Source organism: Acipenser ruthenus, chromosome 26 (genome assembly GCF_902713425.1).
Source record: "Acipenser ruthenus chromosome 26, fAciRut3.2 maternal haplotype, whole genome shotgun sequence".
Classification (NCBI taxonomy): domain Eukaryota; kingdom Metazoa; phylum Chordata; class Actinopteri; order Acipenseriformes; family Acipenseridae; genus Acipenser; species Acipenser ruthenus.
The window spans coordinates 23,335,981-23,362,978 of NC_081214.1; the positions used below are offsets into that span (position 1 = coordinate 23,335,981).

Consider the following 26,998-nt stretch of genomic DNA (forward strand, 5'->3'; position numbering starts at 1 on the left):
GTTTTGAGGAGGGGAGGGGGGAGGGGAGACTGTCCTGTAAACTATTAACTAGTGTAGGCAGTGAAGTTTGAGATACTGTACTATTGAATGTGCCTATCTGGAAGTGCAGAAATGACAGGCCAGTTTTGAATATCCAGGACACATGCATGAATTGGTATGTAAAATCTAGGTGATCCTGTATGTGTTGTGACTTTTGTATCATTCTGAGTTTCAAAAGGATATTCTAATAATGCTATTTTATATATATTTTTAATGTTATATAAACTTCATGAACAAATATATGTTACATCCATTGGCCAATGCACAATCGCAAAACAAAAGAAGTCGCTGAGACCCCGGTCAACTTGGAATAATAGCTGTGTTTAAATACACGTGTCTGTTTCTGCTTAAATTGAAATGGCTTTTCGGGAAGCGAGAAGGGGAGTATTTTTTTTTTCTTCTGCTAAACAAGATCGTGGCTTGCCCACTGTCTCTAAACCCCACATCCAATCAGCAACTAGTGTTGATACCAATAATAATATACTGAACGAAGAAATATCACAAACGCTGGTTATGAGGGGCGCAGGAGCCGCTGCATTCTGCTAAACTTGTTAAACGTGGTTGTACAGAAAAAAAGCAGAAGTGCCGATATCATCGCGGATGTGGGTTAGATATTTTAATTAACTGATCTTGCTTAGCGGGGTGTCACCAGCCCGGCCTGCAGCAGCAATGAACCCGGAGGAGCAGACGGTCACCTGGCTCATATCCTTGGGGGTTTTGAATTCACCCAAAAAAATCATTGCGGACCCAGAGGATTTCTTAAAATCGTGCTTGAAAGATGGCGTGGTGCTCTGCAAACTCATGGAGCGGCTTGTGCCGGAGTCTGTACAAAAGGTAAACTGAAACCTGCCAAATATGGAAGCGTCATTCTTTTTATAACTCTGGGTAGAATGATTAAATTAGTGCGCGGAAATATTGTATTATTAAATACATTATTTTCACTGTAATTCAAGCATGTGTTCCGGCTGCAGGGTTTCAAAGTTATAATGGGCTTAATGTTTAAAACAAAGGCGCTGGAGTAAATAAATGAAGTAAGGAAGCACGCGCTGGTTTCACAGTAAAGCAAACAAGTGCGATTCAGAAGTCGTTCAGAACTCTGAAAATGAAAGCACATGCAAGGGGCACTCAGGCACTGCTATTACTGCTTGTAATTATTGTTACAAATTGTAAGCCATGAAAAAATAATTTTAAGAAAATGATTTAAAAAAAAAAAAAAAAAAAAATGCAGCCATCATGTCTGAATCTTCAGTGTTTTTTTTACTTCCTGTAAATTACCAGACAGGTTTAACGCATTTCAAATGACGCATAATCACTAATAATAATAATATATATATATATTAAAGTCACATTTAAACATACATTTAAAAAAAACAACTCAGAAACAAAACTTTTTTACAATACCCTGATATGATGCTTGGAATGTTATCAGTTGTTTTCAATACAAAGGGTGTGTTACTTCCTTACAGAAGTTTTAGCATGTAGCATGATGGCAATGCGTGAAGCAGTCAAGTTGAAGCATGAAAGTGTCGTAAGAATGTGAGCTGTTGACAGCTACATGTCCTTACAAAGACATGCTGCAGGCAGCTTCTGGGAAATACAGTAATGCAAATACAATGTAGTCAACCAGTATAATACAGTTCATTACTGACTGCATTCAGTATTAGCTATTGGTAAAAAAGCAGTACTACCTTAAAATAATTGTAGGAGCCGAATTGCAATTTTGTATTTAGATTATAAAAAATAATGTATTTTTTTATTTTATTTTATTTTATTTTATTTAGATATTATTACTGTTTATGGATTGGTATGTGCTCATTTTCTATGCAATGCGCCCTCAAGTGGTAGTTTTGTTTATAGCTAATGATATTATTATTTTAGAATGCGGTTTTGAAAGTAAACGGTAAAAAGAACACAGATGACGCAGTGAGTTTTTGTAAGCAGAGGCAAATACAGTTCTTCCCTATAAGTTAGTGATCAGCCTATGTGTCAGCCGCACGAAGAGCACAGCGTGTGGTTTTCACTAACTCTACTTTGCAGAATAAATTATTATTTAACAAATTACATTTGTTGGAAATCGGGACTGTCCCGACCATATAGGGACTGTTGGCATGTGGGAGGGACACTATGCCAGCTTTTCCGAACACACATACGAGCACATTCCACATGCGCATGTGTACCAGTTGATTCATACCAAGCAATATCCACTAAAAAGCATAGCTTTCCAAAACAGTGTGTGTGTATCTTAGATAGATAGATAGATAGATAGATAGATAGATAGATAAATAGATAGATAGATATACGCACATGCGTGGTCTTGGTATAGATTTGCAATAATGTGCTTGCGGTTAGAAAGATATTACTACATTACAATAGCTAGTATAATACTAATTCGGTGCTTAGTTACATTGCCCGTTTTCAGGGTTTTCTTTTTCATTATTTTGGGTTACAGTTAATTTAACGTTTGTTCTAATTGAAGCAACTGTTCTCACTAAGTCTCGACCGATTCAAATGTCGATACTGTGTTCATGGAGATTTCGCAAAACCACAGGATGCAATCACCCAATTGACAATTGTCATTGTTTTCAAAAGTAAAGTTTGGGATCATTTCCGTGCCCTCTTGGGTTAAGAGGATGATGTTTGTTTTTTTGTTGTTGTTTCGCAAGTTTCGGCCCTTTAACAAACCGGCAAGAACTCACGCTACTCCTATTACTGCGCACTGTCAAAGTAAGCAGTATTAGATATTTCTACTACCTTATAGAAACTGAGTGCTTTGCAACTCCCTGGTATTTTACATTAAAATACAGTATCAGCTCCATTGACCAAATGGTGCTCATGACACGGTACTGCTTACAGGAACAATACAATTGGTATCTTGTGCCGTACCCAACCTAGATTAGGTCTGGATACAAGGTAAGTAATCAGCCTTGTACAATGTTCCTGCGACTGTAGTAAAACGACACACGGTTTTGTTAGTAATTTAGGGAAGTGACCCACTCTTCCACTCCGCTGCTTGAGGACACGCAACACGTGTCAGCCGGCACGGTACGTCACATCCTCCCGACAGCTTCCTGGTGTGACAGCTCTGTGAACTGGGGGGAGTCGGGGGGGGGGTAGTGGGGATTTTTAGGCTACTTTCCTAACTGAATAAAAACAAAACACGCCTGTGGCAGAAGCGATACGAAATATTTTGTCAGTGTCCGTGTGTTTAAGATATCAGTTATGATGGAGTGGAAATAGAAGCTCTTACTTTTTTTAATATATATATTTCTGTATTCTGTTTGGTGTTGTTTTTTTTTTTTTAGTTCTGTCAGGAACCGAAAAGCGAGGCAGACTGCCTGACCAACATACGAGAGTTTCTGAAAGGCTGTTCAGCGTTAAAAATCGAGGTGAGTTTAAATTCAGGCGTTGTCCGTTATATTTCTAATCATTCATATTTGTACTGTTTACTTTGAAGGTGTTTTAAACCATGCACAACGAGTCAGCGAGGACAGTTTTCGGTGACATTTTTTTTTAGTGTTATTAAAAGTTCTGTAGTTTGTATTAACATCGTAACTTAATAACGCGAGGGTCAGATGTGTTGTCGGACTGAAAATGACTGTTTGAAAGCATTGGGTAGTCGTGAGCCACATGTATGACTTCCATACTGTACTGCAGGACATGTTACAGTACCAGTAACCTACACTTCGCAGAGCCAATGGCGCTGTTTGTATTCAATGTGTGTACGTGTTTGTGAGTGCATTGTTTTTAAGATTACTTCAGTCTTTCCCATACTGCTGTACATGTATGTCATAAGCCCCTATTTGTTGTAGGGCTTAATATGTTAAGATTTAAACCAGTGGTACCCAAACAGGGGGTGGTGTGGATTGCTGGCTGGTTTCAGGAGGGTGCTGCACATGCACAGATATTCCCTGCCAAGCAACCTGACAAATCAGCGAAGTGGGACAAGCCCACTTATTCATTACAACAGAGTACTCCTGTTTGTGTAATCTGACCAAAAAAATCAAATACAAACCTCTTCCAATTCCGAATGCTGCTTACTGACCGCAGCTGAACCATGTTCCAGGATTGTCAGGGTACTGTGTCCCTGGGTCCCCAGTATAAACTATTACAATAACTGGAACTGAAATTAAATAAGCACAGCCAGTGTGCAAGGAGTCATGGGTCAGAGGGTGTGGTCGCTGACACACTTATCCTCCCAACACCTTGTTCCGTCATCATTGAACAAAAAAAAAAAAGTGCTATATATAAATATAAGGTATTTTTTTAAAAATGCACCCAAATGCAGACAATGCATTTCTTTTCTCAGCTTTCACTTCTACTCTGAAGCTGATAAAGAGGAAGCGACAGACCCCACAGGCCTGTTTGCAAAGTTTCCAGCTAACAGTTTGAATCAGCACGTCTTTTTGTTTGTTTTATCTGAGGTACTGCTGTAATTCTTGTACCCTGTAAGGATTTGTATCCCTTGGTGACAGCGATGTAGTTGAGACGCCCTTACTTGTATGTATTTTGAACTTGCTGGACGTACTGCAGGGATTGCCATTGCTTAGCAGTTTGAGCCACTCCAGTGTGAGTTTAATTCGACACACCTTAGTTTTATAAGTGACTCACCACTAACACTCACAGGAAAATGTGGTATTGCTTAAAGTACAATGGGAGTCATATTTCTCCCCGTACCCCTCACTTTTTTAATGTAATGCACTTCAGTACTAGTAGACAAATCTGCAGTTGTGTGGTTACTGGTGGTGCAATCTTTGTCTAGACTAGTACAGTATATATTGGGCAAAAAGTTTTTAAAGGAATCATCTGTCATTTGAAAATGTTCTCTTTGGATGGTGCTTTTGCTAACGGACTCCTCGTCTGTTCTGGCAGGGGTTTGAAGCAGAAAACCTGTATGCAGGGGAGAACTTCGGCAAGGTGCTCAATACACTTCTGGCTGTCAACATTGCCACACAGGGTAAGATAATAGCAGAGCGTGGTTTTTTTTGTAACATTTGTCCTGTTTTGATAAAAGGACCTTTTTGACTGCCAGCCTTTCATTTCTAGTCCTGACGGTCAACATGCCTTACAGTCTGTTCCCAGGAGCAGTATAAATGAAGCACTGACTTTTTTATTGGCGTGTTTTCTTCATAGTGACATTTTGTACAGCATGATTTTAGCAAAGCAGCGCATCAGTCATTCAACCTCATTGCTATTAAAATAACTGCAGCATAGTGTCTGGATCGACTCTTATGCAAAGTGACTGCTGCTGGACTCCGTCCAGGGCTTTCGGAGAACACAAAGGTGCCCTTTATGGACTCAGTAGTAGCCTCTTCTCCGCTGACAGCTCTGTATGCTTCATTATTAAAATTATTATTTTATTTATAGCAGACACAGCTTTATTGTACTATATTGGCACCCCATTGTGTAACTGAACTGTCTTGAGTTACACTCCTCTTGTATGAACCCTTAACAAAAACACCACAGTATATATAATCTACAGAGTACTTCTATGTTGCAATGAACAACCAGTATAAAACATGCAGGTCTTCTAAAAGGGGTGCCCAGTTTATTCTGTAAACTTTCCATTTATTATTTCATCCCTGGTTTAACAACGAGTAGTTGATTGATGCAATCCAGGGTGATTCCTCAGTGCTGTACAATGCTCTAATAATAGAAAGTGCTTTGGCAACAACTCTGCCAAATCTGTTTTGTGCTGTGGAAAAGCCAGTGTAGCACCTCTGTGAATATTGTCTGAAAAGGGCCACTGTACATCTTGGTAATTAAACCTGGATGGATCTCTGAATCTCAGCCAAATTCTTGCCTTACTCACTGCACAGCAAGCTGCATGCATTGCTAACTGTAATGTGACTTAATTGACACAGACTTGCTGTACATTTGTACCCAGTACGGTCTCTCGTCTGTAGAACTGCCTAGCAAATCTAGATAACAATAGTAAAGTTTCTTCTTGAAGAAACCCACATGGATAGCTCTACTTCAAGCAAGCTGCCGCCCTGCCTGCCTGGATAACATTTTCTTATAGACTGGCTTGAACTTGTGGGACTGGTCGTGAGACACTGGACTTTATCTCACTTCCCCAACAACACAGTTTGTGAGCCGCAGTGTCGTGCCAGCCCGATCGGGAGCGTGCTGGCTATTCTCAGTTGGGTTTGCCTTGCCAACAATCTGCTTCATTCCCTGTCCTTTTTCAAGAGTGCCACAATAGATGGCTCATATTGCTTAGTAGAATATCAAGGTAATCCAGATGAACAGACATCGTCTTTATCGAAACCTATATGACAGTTAATGTGTTTTATTGCTGGCTATAGAAGTTTTTAATTAAAAAAAAAAATCTTTTACTGCTGTTGCAATAAAGAAAAGATTATTTACAATAATGTAACCATCAGTGATGTGCTCTAACTTTATAAGGATAAATCAAAACTGTTTGAACTTGTCATCAAGTTTCGCGTTAATACACCTGTTCTTTCTGCTTTCGCTTTTTGCAAATCCAGTAGAGTAGTAGGCTAGATGCCAGATGAGACACTGTGTCTTTCCATCAGATGAGAAGTGACACAAAGGTCGTTGGGAGTCTCGTGTGAAGTTGAGCTGTGCTGAATTAATTACATGGGTTTCCTCAAAGGAAACACTTCTGTTATGTATTTGTTTATTTGATTGTGTCAGATCGCAGAGGCTAAGCAGGGTCAGGCAAGGTCAGTGCTTCAGCTGGAGACCTCCCAGGTACAACAGCTGCTCTGTAGGATGTTTCTCTGTACTCAGGTTCAGAACTCAACAGATGTCCCAGTACAAGCTGTCTAATGGTATAGCAGTGTCTACTCCAAGAGTTTGTGTCTTTTTAAAGCAAAGGACATAACAAATTGACTAACTGTTTTAACTGAATATGTAGAATACCAATTCGTGCAAAAACCAGGGCGCATAGCTATAACTATATCTACAGGTAAGATCTGTTCTCTGAGCAGTGGTCTTCTCTGTTTTGAAGACATTGTACAATTGACAGACTAACTGACTGCTCACACAGGTAATTGCTGCAGGTCAGTCCTGCCCTGCCCTGCAGAACTCAGACCCTGTCTGCCGTACACCCAGTTATTTAAGACTATTTGCTAATCGAGAGTTTTCTTTAGGTCTTTCCCCGATGTTTAGTGCTGCAATAGATATGTTTTACTACTGTTATTGCTCTCACAATAAAGTGCTTATTTGTGTGGGAGTTTTATTACAGCTGTGTTACAAAAGAATAAAACAAAGTATACAGAATTGAATTAGGATCATAATTCTGCCATGGCTGTATACCAGTAACATTTAATTATGTAAGTAATTTGTTTGGTTGCTGAAAGCAGATAGAATCCTGTAGTGTGTGTTTTTTAAAAAAAAAAAATTTTATCTCTCTCATTGTTTTAGTTGGCGAAATAACCTGCTTATGGTAGTAAAGAAGACACAATGTTATGTTGCTGTTTTTAAAGATCTCAAATACACAACTGCTGCTGTAAAACTGGTTAAGAGTACAGGAATCAGAAACTGAAAGTCAAAGCTGGAAATCTGATACCAGCATTGGGAAGACTTGTAGAATGAAATAGAAAACTAAGAACAAGACCATGTGTTAATTCAAGGCACCAGCTGTCTGCCGAGAGCCTGGTTTGTGACGTGGACACCTGTCTGAAGAGCTGAGACCCACCAGATTCGTACGTGGGCCTACAGCAGTAATTTGATGGATGTATCTTTTAACCATTAAGTTTTGAAAAGTGGTATTCATCAGTGCTCAGAAGTTTACCCTCACTTTTGTTACTGAAGTTATGGGTCAATGTGTCTTTTTTAAAGCTTGCTGTTCACTAATCAAAACATTGAACTCTACATACATTGGTATTGTCCTTCTCAATTTGTTGAGCCTCCCAGCTCTTTTTCTTATTTCTTATTTATTTTTTAAATTTATTATGTTTCTTTTTTCAACAGATCGAATAGTAGAAAGATCATGTCAACGCTCCAACTCGCAAAGTCATAGCCAGACTGCCAGCTCCCAGAGTGCATTGTCTTCCAGAACCACCAAGTCTTTGCGCAGACAATCAAAAAACGGGGTAAATAACTAAAATGAATTATCCCAGATACCCATCACAGCTGGACCAAAGAGACGTGAGATGTGAAGCTAGCTGCGATTTAAGCCCTTTTGAAGCTAAGAATACGTTGGAGGAGTTTTAGAATATTTTGTGCTGGATCTAGTAGGTACCGCACGCTGAAGCTGGTTGCGAAGATGAAAGTAGCTGGTGGTTCAAACCCGGGACTAAGCTCCGAGGTCCTGAGGTTGAATGCCCACTTGTCCTCAGCTGTCCCTGCCACAATGTGTGTGACCCTGTGAGTCATTAGGGGTGCGTCTCTTGTTCTGGGCTTTAGTCCCACGCCAAGCAGGACCCCCCAACTGGAAATGGGATGTCACAGTGCTCATATTTACCAGTTTTTGCATTTGTCGCACTGTTTTTGTTTTCTTCTTTAAGGAAATGACGGAGAACGGGGGTCAGCAGCAGGCAGTGGTGAAGGCCCGGTTTAACTTTAAGCAGAATAACGAGGACGAGCTTTCCTTCTCCAAGGGCGATGTGATCTGCGTGACGCGCATGGAGGATGGCGGCTGGTGGGAGGGCAACCTGAACGGGAAAACGGGCTGGTTCCCCAGTAACTACGTCAGAGAGATCAAATCTTCAGGTAATCTTCCCCAGTACCGGGTCTCTTTGACTGAAGTTGTGTACTCCAGGATACTTCCACATTAATCTATGTGTGGTCTTGGCCAGGCTCTTGGTGGTCCTGCATCACCACAGTCACAGCTGGCCCTTAAGACCCCCTGTGAGCTGACCCACAATTTTTTTTTTTTTAAATAAGGATAACATAAGGGTAACTATATATTATAAATACATTTTAGGTGTCGGCCTCACATGAATATAATGGTCTGCTATGTATTATTTGTCTAATATACTATTCATCTTTGTCATGCCACATTATCAGTGTTGTTTGTGATCTGGCACCCATTTAAATGCTCTTACGTTTAGTTGTGGACTATTTTACAGTAAAGTACATTTCACCAATTTCTGTGCCATCATCTTTACTGCTGTAATAATCATCTTTTTATTTCTCTGTAATTTTCTGCAGATAAACCTGTATCTCCCAAGGCTCTGAAGGGATTCGACACACCTCAGCTTACAAAGAATTATTACAATGTGGTATGGCTCTTTGAACCTTGCACAAAACAAATTACATTTGAGTTGTGATTAATCTCATGCTTATTAATGTGAGAAGGAGGTGGGCCCCCAGTAAAGTGGTATGTACCAGTATGCACCTGACACTGTCCGTCCCCTCTGAGTTCCTCATTCCAGAGCAGAACAAAGCACTATCTCACGTTAGCAACATAATCTTCAAAGAACAAGAAGAATATGAGTCTGTTTGCATGTACTATAAATCAATTGAGTTGTAAGTCATTATTGTATGAAATGCATTATAATTGATTGTTTGCTGTTTTACTGGAAGGCCTGGCAGCGCCTGTATTGCAGTGTGTAAAGGGTTAATGGGCACAGCATTGCTGTCGTCCCAAACAATACGGGTGTTGGCAGGAATTCTGGGTCACGATTGTGCACAGGCTAGGATTTAAGATCTAAAGAAATCTGTATTCACACACTCTGCTCTTAATGCCCACATTGTGGTGGTATTGTAGGCCAGCCTTTTTCCCAGGATTGCAGCTGCCCCCAAGCCATGGCACATGGGTTCTAATGACGTTATAGGCCTTGAGATGGTTGTAGTGCAGAACTGGGAGATAATGGGACTTGCCATCCTGGTAGAACATGCTGTGATTTCTCCAAACTAGTCCAAAACTGTGTGATCCTTTTTAAAATATATATAATTACTGTTTGTCTCTTAAGTCTTTGAGTAGTGTTCGACCCAAGCATTGATATCTTCTGTGGTCTGTATAAGAGCTGCAGAAAATAATTAAGGTCTTTTTTTTATTTTCTTTCAGGTAGTGCAGGATATCCTTGAAAATGAACGCGAGTATTCAAAAGAGCTTCAGACTCTGCTCACCAGCTACCTGAGGCCCCTGCAGTCCAGTGAGAAGTGAGTCAGAGTGGGTGTTGTGTGAGGCGCATGAGGTTGTTGAGTTCTATGAAACCTGCCACACTGGCGTTTTTATCACAGCCAGGGCTGGGGGTCAGCTCCCTTTTCTCAACTCCTATTCCAGTTCCAATTCCTTTTTAAAATCAATTCCAAGCTTGAAGGATTTGGAATTGGAATTGATTTTAGAAAGTAATTGGAATTGATTAAAAGGGAGTTGACCCCAGCCCTGATTCCAGCCCTCAGTTATTATGTAATCCGCGATCTTCGTTTTGATCCTGAACTGTTTGCTGATTGACTTATCAAGCTCAATGTTTACATTTTCTTTTGAAGGTTGGCTACAGCAGATGGCATTTGTTTAATGGGGAACTTGGAAGACATTTTCACTTTTCAGCAGAGTATTTGTCAAACATTGGAAGAATGTACAAAGTAGGTGCTGTGAAGCAAATAATTATTTTCACAACTCATTTGTTTGTTTGTTTGTTTGGAGTGTATTGTTGATATCTGAGGGGGTGGGGAGTAATTTGTAAAAGGACCTTCAACCGGTGTATTTGGGTGAAGCACATAAATGTAGTGTATGTAGTGGTTTAATTTTCTAAAGCTATAAATGTCCATGTGTGAAAAAAAAAAATAGCAGCACAGAATTTCTATTTGTCTTTTTTTATATTTTAGAGTACAAGGTTGCAGCCTTTGGAGCGAAAGTTTTGTAAAACAGGCTCATATATTTGGAATGAATAGTTTACATTTCTTTCTTTTTTTAAAAAAAGAATTGACAATCATTGCACAAAATATTTCTTCAATATATGTCGAGCGTTTTCACACTGAATGCACAAACTTGATTGATGCAGGCAGCTTTCTAGGCTTCGAGGAAACTTCTAACCTGTGTTTCAGGCTCCCGGAAGCTCAGCAGAGGTTAGGTGGCTGTTTGCTGAACCTGATGCCTCAGATAAAGAGCCTGTACCTGGCATACTGCTCGAACCACCCCTCTGCAGTCTGTGTGCTCACTGATCACAGGTAAGCCAGGGCAACTACGTTAGGTATGGTAGCTGGGGTCCGTGACACGAGCCGGGAGACTTTTAAACCTTAAAATATTATGAATATAATACTTTACAATGTGGTCATACTTTAATAGTGTGTGTGTTCACAATCAGTGCAGTCAATCAGAATCTATGTTTATGGACAAAAACATAAAATATATAATATAATCACTGTGTTTTAAGAGTGATTTACTCGATTTCATTTTTTCTAAAAGTCTATTGTGATAAGCACGCTTCCTCCAGACTGCATGTCACTTCCTTTTCTAAACCCCCACTGGGTGGCACTCTGTACATTCAAACGTTCTTTTCTTTAAATAGTCCGGTGCCTGCAGGTTGAGTCAAGTATTGACACCCTGTCATTTTTAAATTATAAATGTAACTGTCATTTAGCTGTAAATGAATACATTTAGTAAAAGCCTGTCTGAATGTATTAGTGACAAGTTAATTCAATATTAATTTAACATTCGATGAGAAAATGTAGTGAACGATACAGTAATACGTTTAGGTGTTGGTAAGTACTGATACCCTTTCAGTATTATTCATTAGCATTCAGTTGCACATCCTCTAGATTTTTGTATACATCACATTGTACAAGCTTTTGCACAAGTCTGGGGGATCTTTCTTTGCCGTTTTTCACAACAGAGGACTATCGACTGCTCTGTACTTGAAGTATTTTTCTTCCCCAGCCTATTGAACTCGATCCTGCAATGCTCGATTGGATTCAGAACTCGAGGTAGTCCATGCTATGGACAGGGTTAAAACAATTATTAGGGGCGCATCAGTGTATCTGTGCATCACACTCGCTTGTACGTATGTGAAAACTCCCACCATTCTAAAGAAGTTAAGAAGATCAAATATCAGCATCCCTTTGATCTACATTGACATCGCAACATGTGCGTGAAAGTAACTTTCCTGGTAACGGTAAAATAACTTATTGTTGCATCTGTAACATGGGCTTAAAAAAGCCAATACCATCCTGTTGGGCTTTTTCAAATGTCACTTTTTATTATCAGTCGTCAATCAATAGAAGTTGTGTTACAACGTTGTGGCCTTTTATCTTTTATTGAGAGTGCTGTTGAGAGATCAAAGACAGGAACAGTGCCTCTTTATCTCATGCAATAGTATTGCAGTGGTTGAACTGAACAGGTAATATGTACGTTCTTTTGAAGAGCAAAAAGTACCTAATCTTTAAGAAGGTTGAATCCTTTTTTAACCCCATGTTACAGATCTGTAGGTACTTCCTAGAAAATGGTATTGGCTTAACAAAAAACGCAATTATGTAAAAAAAATAAATAAATATGGAGGTCCCCTTTTTTCTTTTTTTTCTTCCCCTAGGTGCAGTAGCATGTCAGTTAAGGGCTCTGCAACTTAAAAAGCCCTTTATAGTATGGAAACTAAATGTGTAACCATAGACGGGAAAACTGTGGAAAGGTTCTCTCAGGAATCTTATTTTAGTATAAAACAGAACACGAACGAGGGACACCGCAGCTTCTAATGATGAAAACTCACGCAGAAATGTATTTCAAATGTATTTATTTGTTTGATATATATATTTGAAATATCCCTTATAAAAATAAAAAATAGAATAAATGGATAATTGCTTTAGAATACATTTTAATAAAAATGATGCTGTAAACGTATACTTGTATGCAAGTTAAAGATTTTGGTTTCAATTCGCGGTGTGTGTGATTTGTAGTACGTGACTCTTCAGTTACCACTAGATAAAGTGTTGCATAGCTAGCAACAGTGTTTACAGCAAAATGTGTAGGTTTTTATGCAGATCGTCTGCATTTTAAGTGATAAAACTGCTAGGTCATTTGAAAGTTACGTGATAAGTTTTCAGTTTAGAAATTGGAAAATAGCATTTACTATGTTTTGAGACTAATGCCACCGGGGGCAGTGCAAAAGTTGTGATGTTTAAGAATCACAAGCTTATGGTAACTTGTGTGCGTAATGGTTGTCTGTGCGTTGGGGAAAGCGAAGGGAGTTGTGTAAGGGCTTGTAATCTGTGGCTAGCAGGTTTTCTCGGGATGCAACACATTTGGTTGCTGTCAGGTTTCGGTGAGGTAGACGGAAATGTTAACCTTTCCGTTATATTTAGAAGAATTTGACACGGTCAGGAAAAACAACGACGGTGTTTCCACAGAATTTACTTCAGACGTATTTATTTGAAATGTATTTAAAACTGTTTATGTGTAGACCTTGTTTTGTATTGGGTAAATTAACCTGTAATTTAGTATCTCCATGAGGAGAGCTTGTATGAGTTTGCAAACCCGCAACAGCACCTACCCCTGGTAATATCTCACAAACCATTTAAGCTGGCAACTTCGTATGTTCAGCGTTCTAGAAACGCCTTGGGCAAAATCTAACGGCCCCTTTCACTTTGACCTAAGACGGACGCTATATTGGGGTCATGTAAAATTTATTTCTTGGTTTAAGGGAGATCAAGACCTTTGAGATACTGGTTGCACACATGAATTCCGTTATTATCTTAGTCAGTGTTGATCATGGGGGGGGCGTGCAAAAAATAAAATGATCTTGTGGAATTGAAATGTTTTTCAATTTAGTGAAACGGAACATAAAATCCACCAAATAGTTTGTCATGCATCAACATAAAATAAATGCAATAAAAAATGCTTTCAGATGCTAGATTGCAGGTTAAAGAGGAATGTTATTATGTTAAGGCATGGGAAACTAGACATTGTGAGTCCTCACCACACCTGGAAAAGCACCCTTTAAGTAGGTTATCTTGTTTTCAAACTCTGGGTTTTTTCACCGTTTTGTGGGTTTCTATGTACAGGCAGCCTCCTCGTGTTGATGATTTAAAGTTGGTGAAATTAGGTTTAAAATCAAATTTAAATACTGCCATGTCCTTTTGGCGTAGAATAAACACGAAAAGGAGGAGGAATTAAAAAAGAAAAAGTGGACAGATTTATGAGAATCGCAGAATCCCGTTGCCTTTCTTTTCCACCTGTGGTTTTCTCCTTGCAGCACTGTAACTTCGTGGTACTTATCCTAGTACCGTACCTTATTGAAGCACAGTATTCAAGGCAGTATTTTGAAGGACTGTTCTTGCTTTGTCTTTCCAGTGATGAGTTGGATAAGTTTATGGAGAGCCAGGGTGCCAGCAGCCCTGGGATTCTCACCCTGACCACCAGTCTGAGCAAGCCTTTCATGAGGCTGGACAGGTACCCCACCCTGCTGCAGGAGCTGGAGAGACACGTTGAGGTAAGCCGTGCTCTGGCTGTGTTGTTAGCATTAACTGTTTCGTATATTGCCACCTCATATGGGGGCAGATTAAAAAATAAATTAAAAAATCTGTTCTAGTCTTTATATAGGGACCTGGAAGATGCAAATGCATGATGTCCTCATGCCAAGTTCAATTCAAAATATATTTCTGTCCAGAACTACAGATTTTCTTTTTTTCTGGATGTCTGATCAGCCTGTGAAAACCTCTTGGTAGCATCACGGCTTCAGCTGTTAGTAACCAAATAAAAGTGCCAATTCTGGTAACAGTTTCTAGCCAGTGAGAAATATGTCTGCACCATTGTTGTATAAGGGTACATAATTAGGATAAACAATTAAAAATCTCAGGCTGGTCCTATGTTCAGTAAAAATATCAGCTACAGTTTGTCCCAATATGTTGCATAAGTAATAACACAGGAGGCTTCAACGTTATGTAACAGCGCCTTGTTGTTCACGCTGCAGCCTGTCTGAAAACCTGTTTAGTACATATGTGTTGTCTATTTAGGATTTGTGGTTAAAGCCAGATTCTTACTTCACTCACTTTAGACCAAACACTGTGACACCTAGACCACCCCAAGACTAATTCCAAAAAATTTAAACACAATGCAACACTTGTATAATACCTGCTCCTTCCATGTAATGATTGAAGTGTGAAAATAGCCCCATTATCAGCTTCTCGGATCAGTTCTTTTCTGTTCAAAAAGGAAGCTGAAGCCTGTTGTCACTGCTCGGCTGTGCAAAGATGAAGTAAGGTTTCTTGCCACAATATTGGGGGTTAGCTGTACAGGCAAACAGTCGGGGAGGATGTAGTATTATTTTCTTCTTTGTCTTTCTTCCTTTGCATTGAAATTTCAGTTTGCATTTGTGTTTTAGGTGAAATATCATTTCATTCATTTGTAGTGTCATCTACCAGTTTCACGCTGGTAAAATGTATATTCTGAAGTTGACATTTCAGTAAGACAACATAATCAAGTTTTCCCCCAGGAGAGGGGGAATAAGGACTTGTAGTCCGAAGCATCTTGATATAATTGATTTTTTATTTTTTTTTAATCAGTTATTCACATTTTTTGTGTACCTACATTACCTTTATATTTTGTGACATCAATTAGTATTAAATAGATGTGCAATTGCATATTAAGTTAATATTTAATAAATAGGCAGTAACTGGTTTCTTGCTGAATGTTAACCAAATGTCGATTGAAAATGTAATTGCATATCAAGTCCATTTATATTACGTTTTGTTACCCTTGAAAATATGTAATTTCCCATTGTTTACATGTTTTCAATTAAAAATATAGTTAATCTGACTTAAATGTTAATGGAAAGTAACAAGGAATAATTGAACATGAATTTAATATCAATTGCCTATTTATTAAATATTAATGTAACATTAATTGAATATGCAATTGCATATCTGTTTAATATTAATTTAACATTAATTGAATATGCAATTGCATATCTGTTTAATATTAATTTATGCCATGCAATATAAAGCGTTACCCTTCTTTCTTTTTGATTTTGCTACTTTGGGTAGACGGCGGTTTTCCTTTTTCAAATTAAATATAAAAAAATGTGTTTGTAGGTTGAATAATAATACTAGGCCTGCTGTTATCAGCTTGGCAAAAGTATTTCTGTACATACAGGCCTTTAAGATATTGCTAAGAGAGTACGTCTTGAATGTGTTTTGCAAGAAAACAAACCTGTGCGTAATGCAGCATAAACGGCAAGTTGTATTTATTTATTTTTTTAATTAATTTGCATTTTAATTTCATTTGTTTTTCAATAGGAGGCCCATCCTGACTACAGTGATATCCTGAAAGCAATAGCAGCGTTCAAAAATCTTGTGGTAAGATGATTTCCTGTTGTTTGAGGTACCGGTAACAGTGTGGTGTGCATTAAACCATCTCCATCGTGGGGAGCATCCAATAACACGGGTCACATGCAGTGAAATAAAAGCGGCCAAATTACAATATCAGAACTGCTATTGTTGTCTTCTATACGGTTTGCAAGGTAGTTTTACTCAAAAATGATCATTTGGCTCCATTCAAATTTGGTAACTTACAATAGCATCTTGGCTAAGGAAGCTGCTTTAATAAGTTTGGTTCTGTCCTTGTACTGTTCGAGGAAGCTACACGTTTTGTACTTCTTGTATTCCGTTGATTGTGCCCTGCCTATCAGAGTTGTTTTACTGAGTGGGCAATTTGAAAACACGGCAGTGTCTTAACAAAGCTAGTAATAAACATCTTGAGGGGCTGGACTTCAGAGCCTTCAAATAACCTTCAGAGTTGTTTCGTTACCTGTTTTGTTACCGTTTCAGTTTTTAAATAGAAACGTAGTTTGCAGGAAATCCTTCCTCTCTTTGGGTATATGTAACAAAAATTGTAATCAGACAGCACATGCCTTGAAAAGCAATCCCATGTGGAAAAAGTAAACGAGTTGATCTCAGAAAGAGATTGCAATTTACATGCAGCTGTTTCTGAAGACCTAAACTGTATGCTTTGCGTGTATGCATCAGATAGTATACATGCACAGGGAAGGCGTGAGTCAGATGTTTTCCGGTAGTGGCCCGCATTGTGTCTTTCTGATGAGGGGGTGTTCATTATCAAAGGTTACATTGGGGTTGGTGATTCCACTGGATTTGCATGATTGGTTGCAGTCTTTTGGCAGAATGTTAGTAGGCTGCTTTGTCACAACAGTTGAAATGTTAAGAGGATTAAAAAGGGGGACTCCCTTTTTTTTTTTTTGCAGAACACAAAATCAATACCAATTTAACCTTACCCAAAGGTGGGTTGAGAGTAGTAGAGAGTTAGATATATTTTTGGTTTCTGGCATAAAAAAAATAAATAATTCCATACCACACATATGAATACATTTTAAATGGCATTTTAAATCTGCAGTTATGTTCCATCTTTGCATGTTTGTTTGTTTCTGTTACTACTTGCCATTGTTTATGTGCACAGAGAGAGCAAAGCAAATTAAATCAAAAAATAAAACATGCTTGATAAAATCCCCTTCTTCCTCCTCTCTCGCACCGCAGACGCAATGCCAGGATCTCCGCAAACGAAAAAACCTGGAGCTCCAGATCCTATCGGAGCCGATCCAAGGCTGGGAAGGGGAGAACATGAGGTCCTTGGGCACCGTCCTGTACATGTCGCAGGTCATGGTGCAGAGCGGGTCGAGCGAGGTAAGGACTCGGAGCTAGGCAATATAGAAACACTAACTCGGTACTGCAAAAAAAGAAATTGTTGCACACATATAGAACCGAAATATATTCTGTTTACTTGAAAAACAACATGTATTAAAAAATAATGCATAAATAAATAAGTAAATAAAAAAAAAACGGAAACAAACTGGTTTTGTCTAGATGTGCCCAGTGGAATTGTTTTGTGCTCCATTCATTTTTTATTGAAAAGGAATTTGCTTTGGAACAGCTGGAGGTGAAGAATTGATTTGATTTGTTTTAATGAATATTGTTGAAGCTTCCGGGTATACCAGCTTGCAGGGCTCCTTGGTATCGGAACTGAGAAATAAAACTAGATCATCAGATCAGATTTGCATAGGCCACTATTATCTAAATATCTATGAAAATTACCACAGTGGAAAAAAACCCCAAACCATCCATTGTTTAATCTCCTAGTTTCACACACGTTTGCATTTAAATAGAGCAAGAAAATCGCTTCCCACGGTTATATTAATTTAAATTATCATAGTGGAAAACAACCCCCCTGTCTCATTCCACAGTCTTAAACCTGCAATAAATTCACTGGAAAAAGAAAAGGAAAACATGTTTATAGTGAGAGAGCGCGTACAGTCACCAATATTGTTGACATATTAAAAGGAAATGTAGTGCTGTCAATGAAGACCCGAGTCTTATCAGGATTATCCAGAAACGCTGGTGAAGACTAAGAACATTAACCAAGAAAAACAAGTTTACAGCTCCCTTATTGGAAAGATACATTTTATATGGTGAGTCAAGGTAACAAAAAAAAAAAAAAAAAAAACACCATGGTACTAAAGGTGACTGCACGGATTCAAGTCCTATCCTTGAGGGGCAAATATTTGATATTTACATTTGTTTAAAAAAAAAAAAAAAACTAAATAAATGAATAAATAAGTTGTAGGGTTGTGTTTTCATATTTGCAATAAAACTTCACAAAGGTCACACGTAGACAAATGCAAAACTGAGCCTGTGTTCGTCTTTGTAACGCAGGATAAAGAGGAGCGATACTTCATGCTGTTTCCCTCTGTTCTTCTGATGCTCTCTGCCAGCCCGCGCATGAGTGGGTTCATATACCAGGTAGGTGGGAAGCTTGTAGAACAGAACAGACCCTCAACGAGGCAGTCCTTTAGAGGGATAGCTTTAGCTTCAGCTCCTGGTTCAGTAAATGTTCTTGTTTTGTCTTTTTTTTTGTTCCTCCCCGTTTACATGGTGTGGGACCGGACCGGACCTGCAGCGATCCGGTTTCACGTGTGAAGCTAGAAGGGTCTATAAATAAATAAACCAACCAAGGGCCGCCATGTTGAAACGTTGCATTTACAGTAGTGCTGGCGAAAGGGGAATTCAGTCCAGGTCTTTGTCGTTCACGTTTTGAAAATGAAATCAAAATCTCTTTTTATACATCTACGGAAGGTAGAATACTGCGGCTGTCTTTGTTCCGGTTTTGTTTCCCAGTAAAATGTTCACGGCCAATGCTAAGGAAATACATTTCCCATTCTCCTCTTAATTAAATTACACTAATGACCTGTAAGGAGCTATATGGACGCAGCATTAATACATAGTTTAAGTGTTTACTCGTTTTTTTTCTTTTAAAGGATACCCTTATGTAAAGCGGGTGTAATAATAAAAAACGGTTTGCTGCACTAAGGATTTTTTTTGTTTAACATTTTCATTGGCTGGTGGTGATTTATAATGCAGTTCAATTTAACTTCATTAATCTGCACTGTAAAAACAAGACAGCCTTCTAATCTCTTTGTCAGGGAAAATTGCCATTAACGGGGATGACTGTGACCAAACAGACTGACGACAGCGAGACAAATCAATATGCCTTTGAAATCACAGGTTAGTGCCTCTCCCTTATGAAGCCTCATTAGCTGAGAGCACTCCTTGCAAAGTCTCAGAACATGTGGTAGAACACATTCCTGTTTTAGATACGTTGTTCACAAAAAACACTAAATCAATTTTTGCCCCATGCAGGGAACATGATTGAGCGCATCACAGTGTGCTGCTGTAACCAACAGGAGCTGCAGGAGTGGGTGGAGCACTTGCACACTCTCACCAGAGGGGGCAGTCCAGGAGGAACAATAGTAAAGGTACCAGACACCCATTTGAGCTGCTCTGCATAATTATAGAGTTCGAGCCTTTCTGTGGTGCCCGCCTTTATTGGTGGGTGGGTGGGGGTTTGTGAAGCTAAGTGATCATCCATGGCCAGTCCTGTGCAGTCAGTGCCAGGGCAGCACACACTTTGTAATCGAGTAAGCTTCACATGCATTAAATATCAGTAAGTATAAGAAGTTTGTGTCATTAACTTTTAATATTATCCGTTCCTGTGGTTTTGTAAAAGTATTGGACAGGCAGTTGCCTAGCTGGTCCTTGCTGAGCTGCGCTATACAAATCCAAATGTCATGTTGTGTTTTATTGTGCTGTATTGCATGGCGATTCATTACTTGCTCTGAACCCATTTGCAGAATGTGGAAGGGAGGTCGAGCTCTGCTGTCAGCACTCCCTCCCACCAGACCTTCTCTCAGGTGTTCAGCGCCTCCAGCCGAGGCCCCCTGGAGCCCCCGAAGATCGCCAAGCCCTGGTCCCTGAGCTGCCTGCGACCGGCACCCCCGCTCAAGCCCTCCGCCGCGCTGGGATACAAGGAGGTAAGGACTTCTTCCTGATCGCTTTTGTTTGTGTTTTGTTATTTATTTATTTTTTAAATGGTCTTTTGACACGGTTTTAAAAGCAGTGCTTCTGGTCAGTCTGAGACGTGAGTTGCTATTTCTACAATCGGGCATCCTATCCAAAAACACTGTTGCACGTTCGAGGTTTTGAAACCACAGCAAACAAGAAGTTTGCAGCAAAAGTACAAATAAGAGACTCAACTTCTGTCTATGTAATTGTTCATAGATCTACCCCCACCCCCTACATTTTTTTTTCCTTCTGCAAGTTTTAATACCGTCCAAAAAAAAGAAAAAAAGTTCTACATGACCTCTTCCTCTTTCGCCATATAGATGGATACCAAAGAGATGAAAATCTGCAAACTATCAATTTCAAAGCACTGTTTTTTCAACTGACTATAATCTTTTGCTCCTTGCTGGTACATCATTTCTGAATTGAGAGTTGACATGTTCCATTAAAACTCAAGGTCAACATTTTACTCTTTCAGACAGTCCAATTAGAGTCTGAACCACATATATCTAACTCCCTATGCCTCTCTTCCCTTTTTTTCCATGCAGTCTGATCTATTTCTGTCTGGTTTTGTAAATCAAGTACACACTGATTTCTATCAACGAGGTTGCATGGCTTTGAGTTTCTTTGGGAACTGCATGAGAAGATTTGTTTGGTTTCCCCTCCAGATTTAGCACGGAACTACTGCCTCTGAAGAGATACTGCTTCCAGCACTAACACCAACTAGGGTGGGACTGATCTGTTTTGGGGTTGCGGCGGGCGGGATAGGGGTGTGTGAAATGATCGGACTGTTTTATTCACCAGCCTTTTCTCATGCACATCTTCTCTTTCTTTCCATATTCACTACTGTAGAGGATGTCTTATATCCTGAAGGTAAGGCTAGATCGCTGTTTGTGAGTGTCTCGTGCTGCCAGGTGTGTGTATTTGTTGTGCTGGCTGCTGCGTTGGTGTTTTATTTATTTATTTATGTATGTATGTATTGCTGCCTTATCACAGGGCTCCAGGTGGCAACTAAACCTAAATATTTTAGCAACTTGATTTCTTAACTTGGGTGTCTTTTTTTGATGCTTCTTTCTTTAAAAGACCGGTGGTAGAACTGTTGGCTTTCGTTCCTGCATCCTGACGTCGATACCAAGTTATAAAATCAGGCTGCAGAATAAGTTGGAGAGTTAGAAATCTATGTGCAAAAAAAAAAAAAAGATTGAAAATGAAGGCTCTGGAGGGACCAGGTATCCTAGCAACTTCAGATCTGACCAGGCGGGGGGATTTCTGGATATCTCACCAGGCGGGGGGATTTCTAGTCTCAATTTATACTTTACTTTCAAAAGCGAGACTGTCTGGAGCCCTGTCATATCTTGCTGGAGTTTTCCCCTACTGCAACTCATTTCTTTGTTTTTGTGGGGTTTTTTTTTATATATATTTTTAAATAAGCGTTATAAAGGTCATTTCAATACAGAACATGGGGATCGATATGTTCACTAGTTATAAATTACTGTACTGAAGTTTCAGAAAGGTTTTAATTGAGTTTATCCAGATAAACAGTGTAGCTCTCTTGACTTAGGAGCTAAGGCACTTTTAACCTTATTCCCCAAGGGCTGCATATTGCCGCACATTTCACTAAAGTTACAGCTTATCTCGGTTATGGTTATTTTTGGGGGGTTACCAGTTTGGATTCCACATGTACAGTAATCCTCGACATCCCATTATATAATCAAATGTTCGGAGTATTGCCTGTGTTCTGCCAAGCCAGATTTCCATAGCTCACTTAGCACCCAAGGCATGCTGGTTGTGTTGCACAATCACAAGTAAAAGATGACACCGTTTCAACATTCAAACTCTTTGTCAGGTGTAGTCCTCAAGTACCCCCCAACAGTCCAGGTTAATTGTTTCAATCACTCAACCACCCTTAATTGTCCTCACTCGGTACATACACCCAGCAACAGGGAAACACATTAACCTACAGGTGTGCCTGTAATGCATCAGGTCAGTCAACAGCCTCTTTACAGTTGTCATTTTATGAAAGTACCGTTGCTAGCCTGTGCTGTAGTCATTTTTTTGGCAGAGTAATTTGTCGGTGTATTGCAGAACTTTCTGCAGTAGAATTAGTTTCTCTGCACTTCAAAACCCACGTTGCTCTCATTCTCACAAACCACTGTTCTGTCGTAGGACTCCGGTAAAAGCCCCCGAACAATGAAAAAGTTTCTTCCCAAGAGAAAAACAGAAAGAAAGACATCATCTGATGATGAATTTCTGCTCAGGAAAAGTAAGTTGATTTTTTTTTTTGTGTGTTTTTTTCTATTAAAAAATATATATATATATTTATGGATGCATGCAGTGTTAAAGCATCAGGAATATTTTTACCTGCAGGAAACTGTTCAAAAGTTCATGCAAAAACTCCCTCGATGGGCCTGGCACAGTGCCGTCTGTGTAAGCCGATTTCCTGCCGTGATCGGCATCTTCAACCCATGAGGGCCCTTGCCAGACTGCTTCCCCCCCCCCCCCCCCTCCTCTCTCAAGGGTGTCTTTCACATGCCTCTCCCAGAAGCAACAGAGCTCAGCCAGGGGAGGCAATGGAATACCCTTTTAGTTACTCTCTTGGGCCCACATTGCAAGGCTCTTATGAACAATGCATCACAGCCCCATGCATTAAACTTACTTTTGTTTCTTTGCCTTTTGGTCTGTCTGCCTTTTAATTTCCTCTTTGCCTGAGTTTCTTAGCCTCTCTTTTTTCACAGGCACCGCAGCTCTTGAGGAAGATGCCCAGATTCTGAAGGTCATCGAAGCCTACTGCACTGGAGCCAGCTTTCATCACACCATCAGCTCCAGTAAGGGAACTGCACTGGGACTCCACTGTGTCCTGTTTTATGTAATGTGTGTGTGTGTGTGTGTAATGCATTATACTTTTACCAAAGGTGAAAAATCATAAAAAATCTGTTGGGTAGCTTTTGACGTCACTCCCAGTATTAACTATGAAACTGTGTTGTAGTTACAGTACCCTTTTGCCCCTTCATACCCTTTTAATGAATGCAGTCCATTTGCAGTTTTTTGTCAGTGCTGGTTCTCAGAAACAGGATCTTTAACTTCTCGGTACTCTTGTGTGTATCTGTACAGGATATTTAAACAGACTTACAATGAGATGCAGCTTGTAGACTGGGGCATGTGCCAGAATCTTTTAGATGGGAGGTCCTGATTGCAATTATTATATCAGTATTTACCACAGTGTCATTTTCACCACAAAAAAAAAGAAAATGAATTACTCTAATTTGATAAGGGTTGGTTTTGATCTTCATGAGGAACAAAGAAAAGGAAACGCTGGCTTGTTTTTGTTTGCTGAACAGGACGCTCTCAAGCACAGCACAAACTCAAGATCTGCTGCGCTTGCTTGGGTATTGGGTGTTCTTCATGGGGAGGGGGGATTCATGAAAAATGGTCTTTGCAACTGGAATGATTATGCTGTCATTTACTGTTAACAATATGTGTGTATTTAACATGTCGTAAAACATAATTCACACCCACACTCAACTCTTCTTTATTCACAGCTTCTCGAAAAGAGCCTGTTCCACAGGTGCTACTGCCTGAAGAGGAAAAAATAATTGTTGAGGAAACCAAGAGCAATGGTCAGACTGTCATAGAGGAAAAGTAAGGAGAACATTCGACCGGCCACAGTATATTCAGGCAGACAGTAGCACCACTGAAAACGAGTTGCATCTCCTGCATAAATACTCCGGAACGTTTCGCTGACTTCCTGTGCCGTTCCAGGTCTCCCAGTACACCTAATTGGTCCCACATGAGTTTGTTATGAGTCCACAGTGACTGTTTTAGCACAACTTATAGTAAAACTTGTTCTGTTTCCGTTTCTGTTGGGGCTTGATTTACAGGACTCTCTTGAGCTTGACATACTGCACTTGAGTTCATGTCAGGTTTGTGTGTGTTCCAATACTGTGCTTGGATACATTCCATCTAGGAATAGAAATAAAATGGCAGTAAATTCTGCCATGCAAACGGATACTCCTAATCTCTTTCCTGTATCGTAGCAGTGCAATATAACACCTTACCTGTATTTTTCTTGTCCTGCTTCCTCTCCAGGAGTCTTGTTGATGCTGTTTATGCTTTAAAGGACGAGGTACATGAACTAAAGAAGGTAACGGACCCTGTAGAAGTGTTTATTTCACCCCTGCATCCCAAATGAAAAAAGAAAATTGTAACTGTAGTCTTTTAAGGTTTCTATTGTTCTTTGATCCCCAGCAATGGAAAGAGATCTGTACATGGTATTTTGAAGGCAGGCATATGGAGCCTAATGCTCAGCGCTGTGAAGATTCCCTCTCGCGATTTTAATGAATTACTTCTGTTGCATTTTTTAAAATCTTTTTTTTTTCTTTAGGAAAATAAAAGAATGAAGCAGTGCTTGGAGGAAGAGCAGAGGTCTCGTAAGGAGTTGGAGAAAGTTGTGAGGAAAATGGTGAAGCAGAAGAATGACTGCACCTGGGAGGACACCAGCCATTAACTCCGCTGTCCCCGCGGTGGTGTGTCTGTGTGTGGGTGTGTATGTCTGTGTGTGTGTGTGTTTGTGTCTGTCTGGGTCTGCTCGATTTCTTTGAAAGCTGCTGGCAGTTTCAGCGGATTAACGTTTTCAAAAGGGGAATTACTGGGAAGTGAAACTGGATGGAAGTGCCACTTTCTGACATTCCCTGTGCTCTGCATTGGAAATTTTGAGTTTTTTGTTTTTATCTTTTTTTTTTTTTTTTTTTTTTTTTCAGTTGGGGACGGGGGGGTATAGATTCGGTTTGAAATGAGAAAAAAAAACAAGTGTTATTACAGACAAACAAAATATTTTGCAAGGTTGCAATGTGGTTTCTCTCTCTCTCTCTCTCTCTCTCTCTCTCTCTCTCTCTCTCTCTCTCTCTCTCTCTCTCTCTCTCTCTCTCTCTCTCTCTCTCTCTCTCTCTCTCTCTCTCTCTCTCTCTCTCCTCTCTCTCTCTCTCTCTCTCTCTCTCTCTCTCTCTCTCTCTCTCTCTCTCTCTCTCTCGTCATATTGAATGAAATACCTCATTCGCTTCAGTCTCTGACTTGAACTTTGCAGTAAATTACATTGGAATTCCTGCCTTGCAACTCTTCCATTCGCCCTTCTGGGTGCTCAGAAGAAGCTGTCTGCATGGTCCACTACTGAAGCAAAATAGAGAGTGTAACCAGTGCCTTCTGTCATTCTCACTTTCTGAAAAATCTGTGAAACCAGGGGCCGGAGAGCTATTGGGTGCCTTTGAAGACTTGTGTTGTAAAAGCCATCTAAATGTCAATGCATCAAATGATGCAAAGTGCCAGCAGTGCTCCTGGGGAAATACGCAAATGCATGCACAGCTTTTTAGATAGGAGGTACAAAGTAGAAGTTTCAGCCCTTCCAGGATCCAGTCGAGGTCCTGCATTGGGCTGTTGGGAGTCCACCGGACTTGACGGTTTTAAAATCCTGCAAGCAGCTGTTTGAACTGGCTTCTGATTATGTGGTCTTTATATATATATATATATATATATATATATATATATATATAAATATATATATATATATATAACTGTTGTTCTCTTGTTATTGTTTACTGTTGTAAAATGTTATGACAGCTTGCTTAATGTTCAAAAAACTATCCCACTGATCCGAAACACCTTCTGCTCCAAACTGTACTGCAAAGGCTTTGTTAAATGCGGTTCATTTTACCATGTGTTTTGGTGTTATTTTTTAAATGTATCTATATCGCTCAATCCTGCGTGTGTGTGTGTGTATTTGTACAGTATATGGTGGGTAGTGATGAACATAATTTATGTTTTGCAGTCCTTTTGTTGAATCCACAAAGCTGTCAGGGATATCTATTAATCTAATATAAATGTATAGAATAAAAACTATAGAAACGGGCAAACAAATATGTACATTCTTTTTATATACCAAAAAAAAGCTCTTTCTGCTATTCTTTATTTGAAGATAATCCAGAAATAAATAAAACTTGTCCTATTTATTTTTCATTAATATTATACCATTTTCAAAATATTCTTGGTACTCTCGTGAATTGTGCTGGTATTGGGGTAGCGATATGGGTTTTCTTGCTCGCTGTGGCGACTGCCTTACAGATGCTAATTCTCCTCTTTAGACCAGCATCTCCTCTGAGCTGTACACGGTCAGGTGTCTGGTGAATGCACACCATGCATAAGCCTGCAGGGCTCGACCCCACTGCCTTCCACCCTGCACTTCAGCCATGAAACCACTGCACTGCATCTGTCCCCACACTGTAAACAAACCACAGTCTAAACAAGCAAACAGAAATGTCATTCCCCGATACGCACAAGCGTCCGACCGTTGGGTACTTGATGAACTGCTGGGCTATTTTTGTTTTTTAGCAGGGTGACCCTTGCATTGCTGGAGGACGCGTACGGTTCTGCAGTAAATAAATAAAATGGAACATCTTTACAGACTGCTCCGTTGTAGCCATGCAGTCTTATATCTGTTTAAATCAGGATGTAAATGAATGTGTGTGTTTGGGTTTATAACCCTCCAGTGCTGGATGGGTTTAGTGGGAATTCACTCTAATCTGCAGCTTTTTTTATTATTTACAAGTTTACTGTTTGCAGATGTATGCTATGCAATATTATTATAAATATTATTTTCTGACCGCTCTTAATTGTTATGATTGAGTAAGGCATTTCTTTTAATAAAAAAAAAACTATAAAGAAA

The 26,998-nt window shown here is 39.6% G+C and overlaps 1 protein-coding gene across 3 annotated transcripts; it reads left to right on the forward strand.

The window, feature by feature from the left end:
* Positions 1-498: 498 nt before the first annotated feature.
* LOC117412301 (rho guanine nucleotide exchange factor 6-like) lies at positions 499-26,998 on the forward strand. 3 transcript variants are annotated; one of them, XM_059001184.1, is made up of 22 exons: positions 499-873; positions 3,342-3,425; positions 4,909-4,993; positions 7,978-8,099; positions 8,514-8,718; positions 9,160-9,230; positions 10,019-10,113; positions 10,444-10,539; positions 11,002-11,124; positions 14,237-14,375; positions 16,180-16,239; positions 17,431-17,577; positions 18,604-18,690; positions 19,371-19,452; positions 19,588-19,703; positions 20,079-20,258; positions 21,139-21,159; positions 22,453-22,549; positions 23,022-23,111; positions 23,826-23,925; positions 24,373-24,427; positions 24,668-26,998. In XM_059001184.1, the coding sequence occupies exons 1-22, from the start codon at positions 709-711 to the stop codon at positions 24,788-24,790; spliced, it is 2,343 nt and encodes a 780-aa protein (XP_058857167.1). In that variant the 5' UTR covers positions 499-708; the 3' UTR covers positions 24,791-26,998. The 3 variants fall into 3 exon arrangements, with proteins under 3 accessions (XP_058857167.1, XP_058857168.1, XP_058857169.1); XM_059001186.1 differs by lacking the exon at positions 499-873 and adding an exon at positions 3,032-3,081; XM_059001185.1 differs by lacking the exon at positions 21,139-21,159 and having other exon boundaries at positions 505-873.